Below are 20,508 nucleotides of genomic sequence, written 5' to 3'. Positions count from 1 at the left end.
TTTTAAAGTATAAGAGTTGAGCAGTCAGCTTCAGGGATCCCATTGAAAATCATATCCATAAACCTTTAGAGACTGAATGCCCTTCTCATTCTGTCTCAAGGGCTGGAAGTAGGCCTTTAGTCTCCTCTTTTGGGTCCACACTGCCCTATTGCCCTACTGAGGTCAGGGCCAGGCTGCTCTGATGTGAAGGAACAGCCACAATAATTTAATTACTCATTCAGATAGTATGTTTCCTCCTGAAGACATTCAAGCCTCAAATGCTGGTAGATTGAAGCTTTTAATAGGGGAAAGAGGTGAACAAATTATTAATATTAATGACGATTTATGTCTTTCAAATGATCTTTTGAAGTATGCATATAATCTGTGAACATTAACTTAGAAATCACCCCTTTCTGGAATGAACTGTGTGATAATTACAATGATTATGAACCACTTATGACAATCTTCTCTCTAGTTAGAGCATTACAGGTGAAAGAACAAAATCGGCCAAAATGATCGAGTTCTGCCCCAAACCAGCTAAGAAGGCAGGTGGGATTGACTCTTGGGTTCCCATTAAGTAACATGTTACCTAAGTGCTTAGCTTGGCAACTCCACTTTGTAAGCACTCAATAACTGCTAAGTGGGTCTGAAATCATGCCCATAAATCTGTATGTGTGACAGTGGCATATAACATATGTAGATAGAGGAGATAATATACCCATTAATGAGGCTGGAAATGTTTCTCCACCTGAAATCTCTTGCCCACTAATGTGTCACCATACCTAAAATTCCACTGCAGCTGATTCTGATTTTAGCATTTTGATTATGCCCTAATTTCTAACTAGCGCTCATGTTTCCAAATTCAAACATCCCCCTCTCCAAGAAGTAATTTATTAAGGTACTAGTAGTATAGTGTGAATTGGTTTGAATAGAAATCTTCTGTGATGTACGGGTTTGTCAGGGAAAGTGAAATGAATTTGGGCAAGGGATAGGGAGATTTTCCTGAAAGGGAGAAGAGAGACATTTATAAAGTGAGGCTGTTTATGCTTCATAATTTCACCCTCTCTCCTTACTATCATCCAGCTTTGGTCAGTTGGTACAGCCTTCGTACCTAATGTCTGGATTCCTGAGGAAAGAGTCCAACTACAGTTTGCCCTTGAGGCTGTCAAGCCAAATACTGTAACCTGAGCCCACATCAGTAACTATCCCTACTAAATCATCAGTCTCTTTCCCTCTCCACTTATCACCCTTTTTATTTACCTTCCTCGACATTTCTCCCATATTAACATTTCACAAAGATGTGGAAAGACTTACCCGAGGAAACTCTTGCAGGAACAGCTCTCTGGTCAATCCAAAATGAAACCCAGGAAAGTATTACCATCAACACAGCTGGGAAATAGGTTTGCAGCACGAAGAAGAAAATATGCCTCCTTAGCACAAAGTTGATGAAAAGCCTGTTGTACCAACCTGTGAGAAAAAGCCAAAATTTTCATCAGAAGAGGCTCCTTCATGGAAACCCCACACTTAGTGAAACAACCTGCTTCTTTAGACTCCAAGCTCTTAGGGAGCATGGAACTTAACACATTCACCCTTGTTTACCCAGCATTGGCATAGGACCTGGGCCTGGCACTCCATCTAATGTTTGTTGAACTAACTGAACTGCAGTCTGTTTAATTATCTGACTCAAAGATCCTCCTTTAAATTTCATACCTGCTGTTCAGGGATGAATGGTAATTACATTTTATGGGATGGCCTTTAAAGACCTTTCTCCAAAATATGCTGTGTTTGCAGTGTTTCTGCAGGTGAGAAAGTCTTCAGTACATGGCTAATGACTGATGCAATAGCCAATAAACTATTTATTAGCTATAACAAATGAAATGAAATATTTTATGTGAAGGAAAAGATTCACAGTAGCTACTAGGTCACTGAATTCCAAGTTAGGATCCAGACAGCTAGGGATTCAAAGAAGAGCTAGGGGGAGGGAGTATCTGTAAACTATTTTTTATTATTTCAAAGTTTCATGGGTACCATTAATTTATCTGTGATAAATCTGCCAAAAAGTAGCCAAATGGTGTTCTTTTGCTTGTTGTTGGAATTATATAAACTCACATTGGTAATATTGATTAATTTGTGCTGATCAAAAGTACAAATTGTAGTCACATCCACACACATTTTGTTCAGATTTCCCTTTTCACACTGGCTGCAAGGAAGTTTAAAGCCATATTTTTGGACCATCTATAGGACATCTCTGAGTGCCATTCTCTAATAACCACATATATTCTATAACATAGCTTACCCTTGTTTTACATTTTTCTTTCTCACACATTTCTAATTCATATTATGCTTTATTTCACAATAGCTGTGATGTCAATCTTATTAAACCTTTTCTAAAATAAGGCAGTGAATAATGAAATGGTAAAAAATGAAAGTATATCTTTTATAAATAAGTGGTAAGATTAATTTGTCTATGATAAATGCAGTTTACTTTGCGACAAAATTATTCAAATCACAGAGACTATAGGTCAAAAAATAAATAAAACTAAATCATAGATGTTGCAAAGTGGGAGAACTCTTCTACTTCCTCAGTAGTATTTTCTTAGGTAACCCAAGATGGCAAACCTATTTAGACAGATTAGGTAAATATTCAGGCACTTAGTCTAAGATATACTCCTAGTCAATCCACACCGAATTGGCAGACTGCATGCCTAATATTCTACTCTTAATTAACTGCTGGTTACCCTTCTCTTTCCTACTTGTTCTGAGTTTCTCTCACCATCAGTTGATATGTTTCAGGAATACCAAACAATTTCGTTACCAAGGGTAATAAAAGATACACTACATAGTGCATTCTAAAGTCAAAATATACATTTTTTAAGCTACTCATTGTCTTGTATTACCCATGTCACAGCCCACTTCATTATGGTTTGCAATTGAGAAGTTTGATTATGGTTGTAGAGTAGAATAATAGCATCTCTGATGTTATAGCTTCATATAATTATTGAAATTAAAAGAGATAAGGAAAAGCTGTGAAAGCACTTCATAAAGAAAGACATTAATGCATATGGTTTTAAGTCTTGAAATATATTTAGGTAACGAGGTCCTCTCTTTACTCATAATTTTCTGATTTTTTTTTTTTTTTTTTTTTTTTTTTTGCCACCAAGCAGGAGAAATGTTGCTCTGTCTTGCTGGGACAGGGGAGACTAGTCTCCCCTTCTTCTGGGAAGGGGAGACTAGGGATGGTTTTGTTGTTGAAGCTGTAGCCAGAAGAGCTCCCTTTACCAACCAGGAAAGGTAGTGCTGCTTTGGAAAGATGTGGCGCCCTCATTTTGGGTAGTGTAATAAATAGAGTGTGACTCCATTTTTCATATTTGACTTCTGATAACTTTTTAGCCCCACTTCCCCTTCTGTTCCACACCTGGGCAAGCTAGGAGGAAAGCCAGATGTTCCCTCTTTGGCACTGGTGGGAAGATCAAACCATGCAAGCGCTGCACCATTTAAGGGAATCCTCACCTTAGCCCCACTTTCTAACCACCATAGAACCCCAAGCCAGGCACCCTTTTCTGTTCTCTCAGACATTTTCAGACCTGTTCAGGAGCCTGCCCTGCTCTCTCTAGAAAACCTCATTATGTGAGTAATAAATCTCTTTATACCCTTTTGGCATGTGTGTGGCATCACAATGACGTACTTGATTGATTGATTGATTGATTGATTCAGCTGCTATTTATTGAGCACCTATCATGCACCAGGCACATTCGAGGTGAACAAGAGAATGGGATGGTGAACAAGGCAGACAGATCCCTGCACTCTTTCTAGTCAGGCACTCAGACAATAAGGCAGACAAATAGAGATGTATTTCAGGACATGGTTAGTGATGTGAAGACAAATACACATGGGGAATGGTAAGGAGGGAAGTCTATTCTAGGAAAGCATTATTTTGTGTGTGTGTGTGTGTGTTACGCGGGCCTCTCACTGTTGTGGCCTCTTCCGTTGCAGAGCACAGGCTCCGGACGTGCAGGCCCAGCGGCCATGGCTCATGGACCTAGCCTCTCCACGGCATGTGGGATCTTCCCGGATGAACCCGTGTCCCCTGCATCGGCAGGCGGACTCTCAACCACTGAGCCACCAGGGAAGCCCTAGGAAAGCATTCTTTGAGGAGATGATATTTGAACAAAGCTCTGAGCAAAATGAGGAGGCTGGTCATCAAAAGATCAGGGGAAAACATTCCAGGCATAGAGAGAAAAGGCCAAAGCAAAAACCCTGCAGATGGAATAAGATGGGTGTGTTTGAAGACAAGCAAGAAGTAGGGAGAGGGGGCAGGGGTAGTTGGTGAGGTCAGAGCCTTAGGCAGAGAGAGATCACGTAGGGCCTTGCAGGCCATGGTGAGAAGCTTAAATTCTGTTGTAAGTTTGGTGGAAAAACACCAGAGGGTTTTGAACAGAGAAGAATTGTGCTATTTATGTTTTCAAAAGAACACTCTGTCTGCTGTATTAAGAGTAGACTGCAGGGGCTGAGAGGAAGCAAGACATCTAGTTAGAGGTGGTTATATAACGAAGACAGAAATCTGCACAGACGGTCCCTGACTTAAGACGATTTGACTTACAATCTTTTGACTTTATGATGGTATGAAAGCAATACACATTCAGTAGAAATTGTACTTCCAATTTTGAATTTTGATCTTTTTCCCGGGCTGGCCATATGCTCTTGTGTGATGCTGGGCAGCCGCAGTGAACCAGCCCCCGGTTAGCCCCAGATCACGAGGGCAAACAACGGATACACTTACAACCATTCTGCACCCAGACAACCATTCTGTTTTTCACTTTCAGTACAGTATTCAATTAAATTACAGAAGATATTCAACACTTTATTATAAAATAGGATTTGAGTTAGATTAATAAGTGTTCTGAGCACATTAATGGTAAGCTAGGCTACTTATGGTATTTGGGAGGTTAAGTATATTAAATGCACTTCAACTTATGATGGATTTATTGGGAGGTAACCCCATCATAAGTTGAGGAACACCTGTATTGGAAAGGTAGAGGTGGCTGCCTATAAAAGAAGGATGATCTTATTGGCCAAATGGGATGCTTGTTTGGACTCGGGTCTTTCCACTCGTACTTTGCAGACAGTAGATGCTCAATAAATGCTGATAAACTGTCCACATAAAATACTGTACCTGTGCTGCTATAGAAAGCAAATCCATTGGATGCACCGAATTCCTCAGTGAAGAACTGAGAAAGCGAAATATGCTCGTCAGTATTTAGGGACTTGTTTCCATGTTTCCAGTACAGCATTAGATCCTCCTCGTTGTAGGCATCTAAGACAAGAAAATAACATTCTTTTATTGGAGTAAGCTCTTGTAAGTTCCATGAGGTCTATGACCATGTTTTATACAGTTCTGTATCCCTGGGGTCTGGTCCAATGTCATGGCTCTGAAATATATGTTTGCCAATAGACTGATAATATCCACATCTTCAAAAAGAAAAAAAAACCTCCAAAATTTAGACCCCGATTACTGGCATAGTGGGGCAGCTTTTCCTGTGCCCACGGGATGCATTAAAACTCTCCTAATAGCTGTTTCCATGTCTGTGTGCACTGCGATGTTAGAGCACCGGCTTTCACTCACAGGTCTGATGCCAAGTCTTTAGGGCCCTTTAGTTTTGTAGCTCTATTGGATGAAATTCCAGAGTAAGCTGGGCTTGTACAGAATTTTCTTCTATAATCAAATACTATTATAGAGAGTTTCCAATGGACTTGGGGAGGAGCATCTATGTAGGAGACATCCATTGAGATTCCCAGCATTTTACCCACATTATGGAAAACTGCAGTCAGCTTTTAAGATATCATGTCAAAAATAGCTGGTGGGTCAAAGTAATTGACAGGGAGCTGGCTCAGATGCCCTCTGACAGGGCTTTGATTAGGAGGTTTAAGTCTAGAGCTGGGTTTTTCCAGGGAAACAAAGTATACTTAATGGAAGATTGGGATTCATACGGGAACATAAATGGCAAAGCTTTCTAAATCTGCCAGTCTGTGTTAATAGCATTAGCAAGAATACAACTTTTGAGGGAGCTATTCCTTTAAAATCATTGTGGAAGCTGCAGAATATGTAGTTATCAAAGCATTTTTTTCCTTGAATCTTCTATCTTCTCATTTGAGAGACAATTTGCCATCATCATTCTTACTAAAAAACCAACCAACCAACCAACCAACAAGCTGTTTTGGACAAATATATTTATCAAGATGTTTACATGCTTGTTAAGAGTATGCTTATTTATATGCAAGTATGTGGTGGTGTGTTCAGACCACACATACTCCATAGGGAAGTAAGACTTACAGCTTTCCAGTTCAAGGGAACAATTTTGAGTGTCAAGTGGAAACCTGCTGAAATCCATAAAGCACACTGCTGTAACAGTTATCCTATAGCAAGAATGAGAAAAAGAAAACTGCAGATCATTTAAACACATGGTCAAATAAGCAATGCAGCATTGAAGCTCTCTGACACTTTTCAGTGCCTTTCAAGACTAATGCAAAACAGGTGTTACCATCTTCTTTCCAAGTAACCCATAAGGAAGCAAACCCAGGAAGGTAGGTGATTTGCTTAAGACAGTTAATGAGTGAATTCCTGCCCTAATAATTGCTTCTGATTTCACCATTTCCTGCTCAGCTTCCTCTATATTTTCTGGGTGTTTTCAGAAAAACACACTTCAAAGTGAGAAGACTTTTAAATAGATTTAAATATTTTCTGCTTTCTGGAAGATCCAAACTTAAATAGTTTCCAGTAATAAAGAGCTGGAATGGTGGTAATAAAAACCTATGAATAAAGGTTTCTTTCACAAAGCAAGTTTACCTGAGGAAATTATCTTTCCAGGAGTGAGGGGAAAGCCTGGAGCATTTTCAGTTATAGATCTACAATCCAGGTGCTATTAAGTTGAAAGTCTTGCATACTGATGAGGACTGTTTTTTTCAAATTTTATGTCCTTTTAGCTTTTCCTGCCTTCAGGCAGAGGCTGTTGAACTTTGGTATCCGCAATAGCAGATCAGAGGTTCCTTAAAAGGCCCCTGAGCAAGTCTGCAAAAAACAAAGGCAACAGCTGCTCCTACCCATGGTGTATCCAAGTTAATCAGAGGAGTAGAACCATTTTATCTGCCGGGGGTTGAATTCTACTGTCAATAGTCAGGCAGCAAAATGCCAAGCCAGGGAGATATCTGGATAACTTTGTGTCACAAAACATATTCATTTTGGCATCTTCCTTGTACTTTAAAGCTGCAGAGGACTTCTGAAATCTTTGAGTCTACTTCCTTCAGAGTACATATGAATAAATTAACAACCAAGGAGATTAGGCAGGCACTATTAAAGAAAAAATTATTCATGACACTTGTTAAAGAATGGTAAGGCAGACTCTATTTAGGAGGGCTACTATAATTTTTTTTTAATGGGTAAGAAAGATTGGGCTCAACTCCAAATATAATGAGTGGGAATTTATAGTGAAGGAAGAGGGAGTGGCGTGGAGGTGCGGAGGTCAGTGGATGAACAATTACCAAGAGGAAACATCAGGGCTTGGGGGATTCTGGCTAAATGGACCTAACAGGATTCTTGCTGAAGGGGGGCCAGGGTGATCAGATATCAGCTGGGGGTTAGGGGGTGGATGAGGAACCTCATCAGATATGGAGGGTGATCAGATATTGAGAATGGGGGAGCAGGGCCTAGGTGAGTAGAGAGTTCAGAGGAGACTGAGTAGAATTTGGTCAAAGAGAGAACCTTTGTCAGTAGACGGTGTCAGAACCAAGCCTGAAACCAGGTGACTGGCTGGGCTTCGACTGGCTCTGCTGTCAGCTGAAATAGCTGTGCAGGCAACAGTTTTGAGTCCTTCTGTGTTGGGGGATCTCCAAGACCAACCTCAGTTTCAATGTTTCACTAGAAGTATTCACAGAACTCATCAAAGCTGTTATACTAACAGTTAATGGTTCATTGCAATGAAAGGATACCAGTTAAAATCAGCAATGAAATAAGATGCATAGGGTAGGTTCCAGGAGAGACCAGGAGCAAGTTTCCAGCTGTCCTGTTCTAGTGGAGGTATGTGGACAGTGCTTACTTCTCCTAGCAATGATGTGTGACAACATGCACGGACAATTGCCAACCAGGGAAGCTATATAAGCTTTGGAGTCCAAAGTATATATTAACTGAAGGTTGGTCACATAGTTATGGCTGACCTTAGTCTTGAACTCCTCCAGAGATCAAGTTGATACCGTGTGGCTCAAGGCCTCCGGGTAAACAAAGACATACTTATCAGGCAGGATATTCCAAGGGCTTGTAGGTTATTTCCCAGGAGGTAGGCAAAAGCTAACTCTTTCTTTGGAATGTGCAGGGTAAGGATAATCCACTTAATTCTCCAGTGGATATCACCTCATCAAAATAATTAATTTTAATCAGTTGATTCCTTGGCCAGATGCTGCCAATCGGCTTCTGATTCCTAGGAACACTTGATTCCAGTACTTATTAGAGTCCTGTTACTTCTGATTTAAAAGTCCTATGGAAAGTAGTATTTTCCTTTAATTTCATTTTTTTAAAAAAAGCATATGAAACGTCTGGCAATAGCACCTTTGTACGAAAGTGAGCAAGGTGTTTTTAATGAACAAAAAGAATCTGTATTGGTTTGATAGACCATCTGAAATGGTCTATTTCCATTGTAACAAATTACCATAAACTTGGTGGCTTAAAACAACAGAAATTTATTCTATCACAGTTCTGGAGGCCAGAAGTCTGAAGTTAGTATCACTGGACTGAAATCAAGGTGTTAGAAAGGCCCTGCTCCCTCCAGAGGCTCTGGGGGGAAATTCATTCCTTGCTTCTCACAGCTCCTGGTAGCTGCCAGCAGCATTCTGGGGCTGGTGGTTGCATCACTCCAATCTCTGTCTTCATGGTCACACTGCTTTCTACTCTTCCATGTGTGTCAAATCCTTCCTCTGCCTTTCTCTGATAAGGATACGGATGATTGCATTTAGGACCCATCCAGATAATCCAGAATAATTCCCCTATCTCAAGACCCTTTATTTAATCGCATCTGCATAGATCCCTTTTTTTTTTTTTTTTTTTTGCCATGTAAAATAACCTTCACAGGTTCCAGGGATTAGGACATGGATAACTTTTGGGAAGCTAATTTTTTTTTTCAGTTTACTACTGAATATTTCTGGGATTTCTAAGACATAAAAAAAATGAATTGCTTGGATTTACCAAACATTTTTAGGATTACCTATGGTAAGCCACTCAGTAAGCACAGGACTCAGGCTTAAAAACATATGGTATATTAAAGATGGAGGGATATTATAGCATAGTGTCAGAACAAATGTATTAAATTAAATTTCATTTTCAAAATTTTTTAAATGAAGAAACTAGGGGTAACTTGGATGATGACTATATATTCCTGTGAAAAATGAAGGAGATAGTTAACAAAATTATTTAGTTGATCCAAGATTCCAGGACTGCTTGCTGGGGTGCAGGGTGGGGTGGAATTGGTGAGGAGGAAAAGTAGTTTTGTATACTTATAAAATTGTGGGCCAGATTATTAAGGATTTCCATAATTCAGCTCCAATCTGTCCAACCTTATTTCCTATCATTCTCCAATACATGCCCAGAGTGGGTACAGTTAGACTAGGAAACCATTCTTTAAAACCTGGAAGTTAGAACCAGGAAAAATCACATCTTCTGCTTGTGTCCCAAGCTCCAGCATTACTAAATACAGCAATATTGGGAGTTTAGCCTGAAGTGAGACCCATCAGCTTTGGTGTAGATGGTGTGGTATAAGGAAGCCAAAGGCAGTAGACAGCCCTCCTTACCTGACACTGAAGAGGACATTTCCATCAGGGTGTACACACAGCATGATGTTCTCCACAGTTGTATCATGGATGAAGGACCTCTTAGAATGGACAAAAAAGATATCAGGCACCCAAATCTTTTCGATTAATCTGTGATCAAAAGTCATGCTTTTGTTGGTTTTGCTGGGAAAGGCAAGTCTTTCATCTTTCCAGTAGTGCCTGAGATAAAAAGTCATTGTAAAGTCCTAGGCAGAGAGAAAAAGAGACAAGTCAAGGTCAGTAGGAATATGGTTCAGGATGACCAATCAATGCTATTAGTCTCGATTGGTTTCCATGGGTGTTAGTGACCTGTCCGTGAATAGCTTATATATTCAGGTAGATTTAGAATGAAGCTACTGAGCTTCAGTCACAGAGCCTCTCCCTCACCTGGACTCTGGTGAATGTTGAGAGTTTCTGAAAACCATCAAGTATTCAAGTTGGTGAAGGGAAACAGGTTATAACTGGGAAGCATTTCTACGTAAGCACTCTGGTAAATCACCTAAAGAGATCTCAGAAGAAAGGAACCTGAAACTCCATGGCCTGGTATTTTATTTTGATTTTTTTCTCATTATAAATAGATATTCACTTTTGTGATTGATTTTGTATCCATACATTTATACTGTTTTTGTTAAAGAAGCCCTCCCCAAGTTGAAAAAACTACAGTCCCACAAAAACCTGGACACAGCCTTTATTGGAGCTGTTAGTGGAAAGCATGTTTTCAGAAGTTCTGAAAAAGCAACAATGATCTCCCTCTTCTTGAGAGACAGAAAGAATGCCAGGAAATGGTGGTGCTGGAATTTTAGTGTGCAAAAAATCACCTGTGAATTCGTTAAAATGGCACATTCCCCAGAAGCTAGTTCCCAGAGATTCTGATCCAGTATGGCTCAGGTATTTGAATTGTTAATGTGCATTCCAGTTGTAAGGAGGTAAGGATGAGGGGAAAAAGCTATATTAACATTATGTTAGCAGAAAAAAAAATGGTTAGTCAATAATTCGAGTTTTATTTGGCTCTCAGATATGACATTAAATATTTTGTTTGAACAGAAATTCTCCTATCTTCGTCCAAGTCATTGGGTGTGGGCAACGACAATGTGTTTTACCTTTCCCAAATGCTTACTTCATACTATCATTTATTTCCCAACAACACTCCTATTTTTCTTGAAATAACACGTATAATAGAACTTTGACATTTATTACACAAGCAAAGAACAAATCTCAGTAAACCACAAATAAGTCATCAAGTAACGATGAGCTCATTTGTTTTTCTTAGGATCAGAATAGAGGTACATTGTATTATTGCTCTGCGTTAATCTGGGAGCATCAGCCCTGTGTAATTTTGGATTACGGTGAGGGTGAATAAATAGAATGGTTCATTCATTACTGTAACACTACTCCACAGGGAATCCTGTGGGTTACTGCATGGATTGTTTTAATGAGCATATATTTGGTTTTAGATGCTCAGTCTGATCAGAGGGCACTGGGCAAATACTGAGCCTATGAAGTCAAATGTCAGACATTGGTATGTACATATCAGTGGTACATCAGCATCACCGCTAGTTGGCACTATCATGAGAAGCGGGCTGAACAGCCTGTTTTGAGGAGAGCAGGACAAAACTAAAAGGGATCGAAAGTGAATTCAGGGTGGGACAAGGGAGCATGGGAAAATGATAAATGAGAAGCAAAAGAAGCCAACACTGGAGGTCACTGATAATTTTTTCAAATTAGGCATGGAGAATGCAGACCAGTTTTTGCTGATACCGAGTACTAAGGCTGAGCTTATTCAGGAGAAAAGGATGAGGTCCAGTGTTGGGGGCTGTAGGGTAGACACAAGGAGATTTTTAGATGCAGACTGGGTCATTCAGGTATCACTTAGAGATTATGCCAGGAGAGGCGAAATGAGAGCCTGCTTCTGGAGCACAACGGGCTCGAGGAAATGTCACTAAAAGCCACTTCGGGTAAGGGACGAGCCAACGCTTTCTAATCAAGGCAGTTTTGAATAGTGGGAGCTATTGGTGCTATTCCCTCTGGGGGTAGGTGCTTCAAATGAAGGAAGTTGCATTTAAGGTCTGATTGGAACTGAAATAAATATTAAATTAGATAATGACAAGGACTAGAAGGACATTAACTGAACATTGAAACCAGATGTTGGGCCATAGAAGATCTTATTTAGACTTTTCTGGAATTTTTATGTGTCCTGTCATTTTCATTGAGCTAGCATTGGGATGGCAATGACTAGTTGAAGGAATCACTATAAATAAAAATATTAATTAAGTTGACATATGAAAAGATTATTTGCTCTTTCAATTTTAAGTGATTTATATTTTCTAGGTCCTGCTTCCTTAAGAGATCCCTACTGTATTCTCTCTCTTTCATTCTCTTCTCTTTAAAAAAAAATTATCTTTGTGGTAATTGCATACTAAAAATAATATGTAGAATCTAAATTTCAATACTTAATTCTATGAAAAACACTATATATAAGCCACAGTTCATATATCAAAAATACTTTTATTCCAAAAAATATCCCAAAGCAACTTTTGAAAATTTCACAAGAACACACATGTAAAAGATTCCAGAAAAGGGAATAAAATGCAAGGATTAACATACATGAAATGACCAGATTAGATAAACAACAAACTAAATCTTTCCAGGTGGAAAACGGAGTTTGAAAGTAATTCATATCTTCTCTATTCATGGAGGGGGTATTCCCTGGTTTTATTTTTATCACCCTCCAGCCCCCTGCAAAAACCAAGCTTCCATATTCAAAGTAGAAAATGAAAGACAATAAGCATTTGGCTAAGAGTTGCAACTTCAGATGTCTCCCTGGATCAGGACCTGGCAGGAAACACCAATGAATGAAGCAGGATGAACCTAAGGGGAAAGCCAGGCATGGGTTCCAGGGCAAACGGGAGGGCACAGGCCCTATCTAATGGCATTCACAAACTGTCTAAAACTTGGGGGGAGGTAGGAACAAATCCAAAATTGAAACCACAACCAAAACCGAAACATGTTCAAAGCTGCATCCTACCAGTGAGTACCTGTTAGGGCCCTTGTCATTAATAGTTGCACATAGTGTAATGTTGATAGGAAACAAAAGAAAGACAACTACAGGAGATGATGAAAAAGACAACATAACTGAAGAGAACAAAATTACATGGAAAGAGTGATTCAAATATAAGAATATACATCACTTAGGTAAGAACAAGGAGATGGACATTGAAAATTTGAAACTATAACGCACTTTTTTTTTTTTTTTTTTTTTTTGCGGTAAGTGGGCCTCTCACTGCTGTGGCCTCTCCCATTGCGGAGCACAGGCTCTGGACGCGTAGGCTCAGCGGCCATGGCTCACGGGCCCAGCCGCTGCGCGGCATGTGGGATCTTCCCAGACTGGGGCACGAACCCGTGTCCCCTGCATCGGCAGGCAGACTCTCAACCACTGCGCCACCAGGGAAGCCCTATAACGCACTTTTTATTTGGCATAGAAAAATACATTAAAATGGGCTACACAAAGCTCTGAGACATTAACAAATTAACAGAATAGTAGTAGGTAAAAAGGAATTACATCAATAATGTATATGTTTGTGCAAGTAAATATTATTCTCAAAGTACCTGAAAAAAGCTTAAAATGACTTAAATGAAACACAACTCTGGTAATTATGTAGACTCGGTAGTTCTAAAGTGGGAGTAGAGAAAATGAAATGGAAAAATTATGGTAGGGGATATTAAAACATAAAAATAGCTAAAATGGTAAAAACCGGGTTAGGGGGAATGGGGAAGAGGAAACAAAAAAGCAAAGCATATAAAATGGCAAAGGAAACAGAAAAAGGCTGAAAGGAAGGCTGAAGATGATAATAATCAATCAGTTTAAAGTTTTAAGGGATGGTGGTTTTCAAGTACTACTCCATAAAAATGGCAAATATTTCAGTGCAAAAATAAAATAAGGGCAGTCTCTTCTGGATTTCTAGAAACTATAAGGGAATGGACAAACTTTTCTTAATTTAAATTTTTAGTCCTATGAGTTTAAAAAATCCTTTGTTCTCTGCTATTGTTTGTCTACAGATAAGCAAAGTTAGTATTAACTGAAAAATGTGGAAGCATTCTATCAACCCAGATTCAAGTGTTTATCATTTTGTGGGTAAGGACTCATGGTTGTGACTTCATATTTCACATATATTATGATCACCTTTTCTTCTTGTGCAATTGTTTCTGGTTCATGTCACATAGCTAAATATATCATGTCCTTCAGTGATCCACCACTGTAAAGCCATTAGAAGGAAAACAGAAGAGGAGAAAAGGAATGAGAATTTTAATTAGAGGTAGAAAGAAGTGGATAGAAGAGAGTAAAGCAACTTCAACTTTATTAAGCAAAGTAGGAAAAATAAGTAACATACATAATTAAGATGATTTATTAAAACACCAGTGATTTTGACACTATTGAGACTCTATCCTTTCAGAAAAAGTATCTCATGGAGAAACTTACCATGTTAACCTGTGAAATGCTGTCAATGCTTTCAACCTGGACATCTATACCCACTGGCACTGGAGATCCTTCAGAAAGAAGAATGGGTAATATAATGAGGAATCAGGATTATTTTGGAAACATTTAAAGTGGAGAGAGATCAACGTTGCAAATGAATTATTTTTCAAGTTTTAACAATAAATCTCTCCATTGTCTATTGATATATTATTACACATTCAGGGAGTGGATGTAGTCATGGAGTTCATGACTTTGGTAAATATGGGAGCCTTTCCTCCCTTGCCAAAAATTCAGCCTTTTTCACTTGGGCAGTGCATGGCAGGCTAGAGGAACACTTCTAGTACAGTGCTACACAGGGATGCTGCACATTCAGAAATGTCGCTTCCCAGATCATCAGTAACCACAACCTGCATTTGGGATAAAGCAAACATCCTTTGAAATGTGTGGCTGAGAGTATTCTGGAAGTCAGAATTGGAGCAACTTCAGACAGACAAGTACTGAGATTGGTGTGCAGCTGGGTCTCACAGAATCAGGCTCATGCACCCAGAGAACAGACTGAGACCAAGACATTTCCTTGTTACACCTTACAAAGGGTTTCATCTGTTCCTGTGTGAGGGGATGCTGATGTTAATAACTTCATTATTTAGTATTGTGTATGAAATTTGATGCATATATATGTTCAAATAGTTTGTATATTTACACATATAGTCTTCATATGTTTTCTTTCCATGGTGACCAATTCTCAAACTTTATAGTCCCGAGTTAAAAAATGCTTTCAACTATTGTTGACAAAACAGAAATCTTGCCTAGATGGATCCCAGGTGGCTGTTTCAGTCAAGATTCTGGGATTTAGAAGGGACAGGCCAGAAAAACTTCCTTCCTTATTGTCTGGATGTGCTACATGTGACATATATGTGAGTATAATTTAATAAGGCACCTAATTATTGTGTTTTAAATGCACATTATAAAACAAGATATGCCTCACCAGTCCCTGTGCCCCATCTATGACCCCCCTGGCCCATTAATTGGCTGACGTTACCTTCACTTTATAGACCCAGATTCACTCTTCTATTCCATAAGTCTAAACCCTCAATATCATTCTTTACTTACAAGGGTATCAGCTGGCCAGGCACTGGGCCTGTCACTAGAATATATTTCTGTTTCAGGCTTTAGGAATACCTTACTTGAATCTTAACCACCAGCTACGTCCTGCCATATTGGACCAATTACTTCCTGTAATGTATAATGGCAATTCTATTAAAATTTTGTTTAATGATAATTATGATTAAGCATTAACTTGGGAACAGCTCAGTATTATTCCTTTATCAGCTTCACCTCTGGTGCTTTTATTTTGTTTGGTTGTCTTTTTTCTTTAATTGGTAGAGCTATCAAAATAAAAAAAATTATGGAAAGATCTCATCCCTGCCCCTATCTGGCCTTTCAGGATGAGTAAATATTCCCATTAACTCCAATACTCCAAGGGACTGAAGGGATTGGACAGAGAACAGAATGTCCTGGAGAAAATTCTGGCATTAGAGTCCAGACCAGAGTTTGAATCCAGCTCCATGACTCACATGTGACCTAGGGTCAGTAACATCTCTAAGCTTAGTGTCCTCAGCTCTAAGATCCAGTAGTAGTACTCACTTTGGAGACTTACTGAAAGACTAGAAATAATATACAGTAAACTTAACTGATACTCAGTAAATAGCACAGAATAAATGTTACTCTTACTGCAATCAGCAAAAATGTGAAACTGTTCCTAGGACTGCAAACCACAATTCCCAATCTTACACTCAAACATTTAGACAATCAGTCCACCCTTCACTACAAAATGATCCAGTGCTTCTCACAGAGAGCCTATTTTATGACAAAACCTGAACACAACTTGGATTCAAGATCTCATGACTTGTACGTAGGACCTATTTACTGATGACTATCTCTGCAATCCAGGAACAGTCTTATAAAGCCACCATACAAGGACATTCATGCCACCACTGGACAAGCGCTGGGCCCTCGGGGTTGTCTGAAGGCTGGACTGACAGTGGGGTAATAATATAGCTTGTCTCTTAGGAATGGGTTCCTGGAAACATCTTAGATTTCTTCTTTCTTCCCTCTCATTTTTTCTATTCTTGTGGGGATGAGCTCTTCCATCGCAAAGGAAAGTGTTTGTCTTCAGATGCTGTCTGACCTCATTTTTGTCTCCTTTCCATTTGATGCCCAAGTGTACTTTCTCCTGGGTCTAGGACTCTGTACTCTGCTTTGACATTCTGAGGACAGAGTGGAGGGTGAAGGCGTGTAAAGGCAAGATGCAGAATCATAGAATTTTGGAGCTGGATAAAAGCTCCAAAGATCATTCTTTTTGTAAAATAGGAGCTGAGTCCCAGAGAAAAGGTGTCAATAAAGCAAAAACCAAACCAAAACAAAAAACCATGAAATTTGTAGCCACATAAACCCGAGTTAAAATTAAATGTCTGGGGCTTCCCTGGTGGCGCAGTGGTTGAGAGTCCGCCTGCCGATGCAGGGGACACGGGTTCATGCCCCGGTCCAGGAAGATCCCACATGCCACGGAATAGCTGGGCCCGTGAGCCATGGCCGCTGAGCCTGCGTGTCCGGAGCCTGTGCTCCGCAACGGGAGAGGCCGCAACATTGAGAGGCCCAGGTACCGAAAAAAAAAAAAAAAATTAAACGTCTGTAAATCCTTAACTCCTCTAAGCCTCAGTTTGCTCATCTGTAAAATAGGGGAAATAAGTATATGGTATGTGCCTAACTGGGTTGCTGTGAAACAAAATGAAAAAATGCATGTTAGGTCCTTAGCCTAACCTAACATTCAAGTGTCTTAACCAACTTATTCAGTATCTATTTGATGTGTAATACATAGAATATGAAATATAACACTTTCATAAATACTCTTATTAATTCTCTATGTAAAGCATTTGGAATATAGTAAAAATTAAATGACTATTAACTATTACGATTAGGTGTTGATTTCCCAGGATCACTAACTAGATAGTGGCATAGATGTTTATACTGCTCTCTCTCTCTCTATATATATATATATGTATATATATATATATATATATATATATATATATATATAAAGCTAGATCATCAATCTGGTTTTATGCATGCTGGAATAAGGAGAGCTAAATGAAAGTTATTCATCTTATTTGTGAGGTGCATTTAAAATACTTTATATATTACCTAATGTTATTATTATAGCCACTTCGTTAGTTAGCTGGGTAGAATCAATTTTAACTCCATTTGATATGAGGGAATTCATGCTCAGCAAGGTTGAAGAGCTTGCCTGCAACTTAGAGCTGTTTAATGCAGGAATATAGCCAGGTCCCTCTGGCTCCCAATCTGGTCCTCCTGTATGACAAGCAAAGACTACACAAGAGGCTTTTACAGCTTTAGCTTTTGTTTTGACTCAGTAGTCAGTATCTAGATGCTGAATTGTTTTCACTTTAAAGAAACAAAGAAATCATCATCTATAAAACTAAAACAAAAAAACCCCTTAGTTATGGGAGATGTAAAGGGTGGGAAAGTGTAAATAAAGAAAATGAGCTGCAATTTATAACCCAAGTTAAACAAAAAGCTCCCTTAAATATGTATCCTCCTTTATCCACATAATGAGTCAATTAATCTTCTAATGCTTTATAAAAGACACTGCAGTAGCAGCTGGTTTTAATGTTAAGGCTAATTAGGAAAACATTAAGAGAAGTGCTGAAGTTACATTTAGCTCAAGAGGAAAGAAGTATGTGTGTGTGTTTGTGTTATGGACAAGTATAAAGAAAGAGAAGATAAATTTAAGCCTGTCTTTTATATCCTGCAGGCGGATTTTCCCAGGAAGGCAGGCTTGAGAGAACAGAGAAGGGGTGACCTGTATAAAAAGCGGTTCTGACCAAGACAAGAGAAGGTTAAGGACTATATTTCACAGGGCTACCAGACTGACACTTCTGACTGAATTTATGGATTTTTCTGCCTGAACTGACTGAACACACAAGCCATGTGGCTACCATTTAGCTCCAGTCCATGATTGTCAGAAAAATTTCTTAATCGTGGGATGATTTGCCACCTGCCACTAAGTAGTACATTTCAATTGCATTTTTAATGACCCCACAAAGTAGCCGCAGGAAAAAAATTGTTTTAAAAATTCTTAACCTGTATCCCTAACAGATCAAGAGAAGTGGAATTTTAAGATCAGTTTTATGTTTTTCTGAGGGATGAGGATGATATATAGGAGGGAGAATGGAGGCATAAACGCTTTAAGATAAAAGTAGAGGGTTGGCTCTTGGTAATCTATGACGATGCTTGTCAAATTGTAAAGTGTATTCAAATCACCTGCAGATCTTGTTAAAATGCAGATTTTGATTCAGAAAGCCTGGGGTGGGGCCTGATCTTCTGCATTTCTAACTAACTCCCAGGTGATTCTGCAGCTGGTCCTTGGACCACTTTGAGCTACAAAGTGTAGCGTGCTTGTTTCAAGGTCCAAATTCAAGGACGGTAATTTTTCTCTTAATCTTTCTGGCTTTCAGTGGTCTAAAATAGGCCCATAAAACCCTTTCCTCTAGGATAGGAGTTCATTTAATTGAGGAACCTAACCTGACAGGAATTAGGGCAGCTTTTTGAATTGGTGTTGAAGAGAGAACATCATTTTGCGCTGCTAACCGTTACTCGGGAGAGGCCCATTCCAAGCCGTTCCTGTGCGTCTGGAGCCCCCTAATGGCTCAAAGGACCCATAGCCCGGGAAGTTTAACTTCGTGAGATTTTCCCCAGCTAAACCATGGGAGGGAAAAGATTTTAGAAACTCTTTATAGAATCATAGAGACCAAGGTTCAGAATACCTGAGTAAGAGTTGTAGAGTATATTATCCAAACTTTGGGCAAAAATTTGGGGGAAATAAACAGTCTGTTGGGAATGGTAGTTAGATTTCGGGCATCTTTTGGAGAATTGTCATCCTTAATGACACATCTGAGAAGTGGTGATGTAAGACAACAACAACAAACCAAAAAAAAACAAAAACAAAAACAAAAGAAGATTAAAAAAATAGACCTATAAGTAAAAAAAAAAAAAAAACAGAAACGCACACATCTTTAAACCCGATTGATTTTGAGGCTTCTAAAAATCTTAAATTAGGTTCAATAAGTGTGAGAAATGCTCTGGAAAACAAACAAATTCTACTCACCATGATTTAATCTGATGCTGATAATCTAATTCAGTAGTTATCAAATGTGATCTCAGATCAGCTGCATCAGCAGCACCAAGGAATTTATAAGACGTGACAATTGGTGACCCCACTCAAATCTACTGAATCGAAACCTCTGTGGGTGAGGACCAGTAACCTGGCTGTTGAGGAGCCCCCAGGTGACTCTGATGCTTGCTAAAGTTAGCATCATTAACCTAATGAAATCAATACCATACCCTTAGAACTGCAACCCAACGGATTCCAGGAAATGAAAGAACAAAAACCAAACAACCCTCAACATAACAGCTACCTGATGTACTTTTAAATTTTACTCGTTAACAAATGAGTTTTCTAGGGTACCTACACACCTGTTGTGCTTCCCTTTGTCATAACCACAATATGATGAGTATCAAGTTCTCCTCACCCATGGGGCTTCCCTGGTGGCACAGTGGTTGAGAATCTGCCTGCCAATGCAGGGGACACGGGTTTGAGCCCTGGTCAGGGAGGATCCCACATGCCGCAGAGCAGCTAGGCCCGTGAGTCACAACTATTGAGCCTGTGCGTCTGGAGCCCATGCTCCGCAACAAGAGAGGCCACGATAGTGAGAGGCCCGCGCACCGTGATGAAGAGTGGCCCCCGCTTGCCACAACTAGAGAAAGCCCTCACACAGAAACGAAGACTCAACACAGCCAAAATAAAGAAATAAATTAATAAACTCCTACCCCAAACATCTTCTTTAAAAAAAAAAAAAGAGAGAGAGAGAGAAAAGATGGAAAAGCCATTGTTTAAAAAAAAAAAAGTTCTCCTCACCCACGCTGAGTACTTGAAGCATTGGTTATTTATCGAAAAGCGGTACCTGTTCTACTGCTGGGGGATCCTGCCTCCTCACCACCACGCTCACTTCTTTCACCTCCATATCTCTAGCATGAAAAGCTGTCAGTTCAGGAGTTGTGGGTGTGGGAGACCTTAGGTCAATGACAGGAGAGTCAGGATGGGTTTAGCAGTAAGACGGGGAGTTCAG

The 20,508-nt window shown here is 39.4% G+C and overlaps 1 protein-coding gene across 1 annotated transcript in view; it reads right to left on the bottom strand.

Moving 5' to 3' along the window:
* The window catches only part of GABRR3 (gamma-aminobutyric acid type A receptor subunit rho3), a gene marked incomplete at both ends in the record, with an annotated part of 41,686 nt that overhangs the window by 11,410 nt on the left and 9,768 nt on the right, over positions 1–20,508 (bottom strand). The window contains 5 exons of the mRNA XM_082626084.1: positions 1,290–1,446; positions 5,153–5,293; positions 6,311–6,393; positions 9,811–10,034; positions 14,306–14,373. Of these exons, the coding sequence (XP_082482210.1) occupies positions 1,290–1,446; positions 5,153–5,293; positions 6,311–6,393; positions 9,811–10,034; positions 14,306–14,373 (673 nt within the window). The remainder of the gene's footprint in view (positions 1–1,289; positions 1,447–5,152; positions 5,294–6,310; positions 6,394–9,810; positions 10,035–14,305; positions 14,374–20,508) is intronic.

The sequence above is a fragment of the Mesoplodon mirus genome, assembly GCF_964341445.2.
Source record: "Mesoplodon mirus genome assembly, chromosome: 6".
Lineage (NCBI taxonomy): Eukaryota > Metazoa > Chordata > Mammalia > Artiodactyla > Ziphiidae > Mesoplodon > Mesoplodon mirus.
Note: the sequence above shows the minus strand (reverse complement) of the source record. Positions and strands in the feature narration are given on the sequence as shown.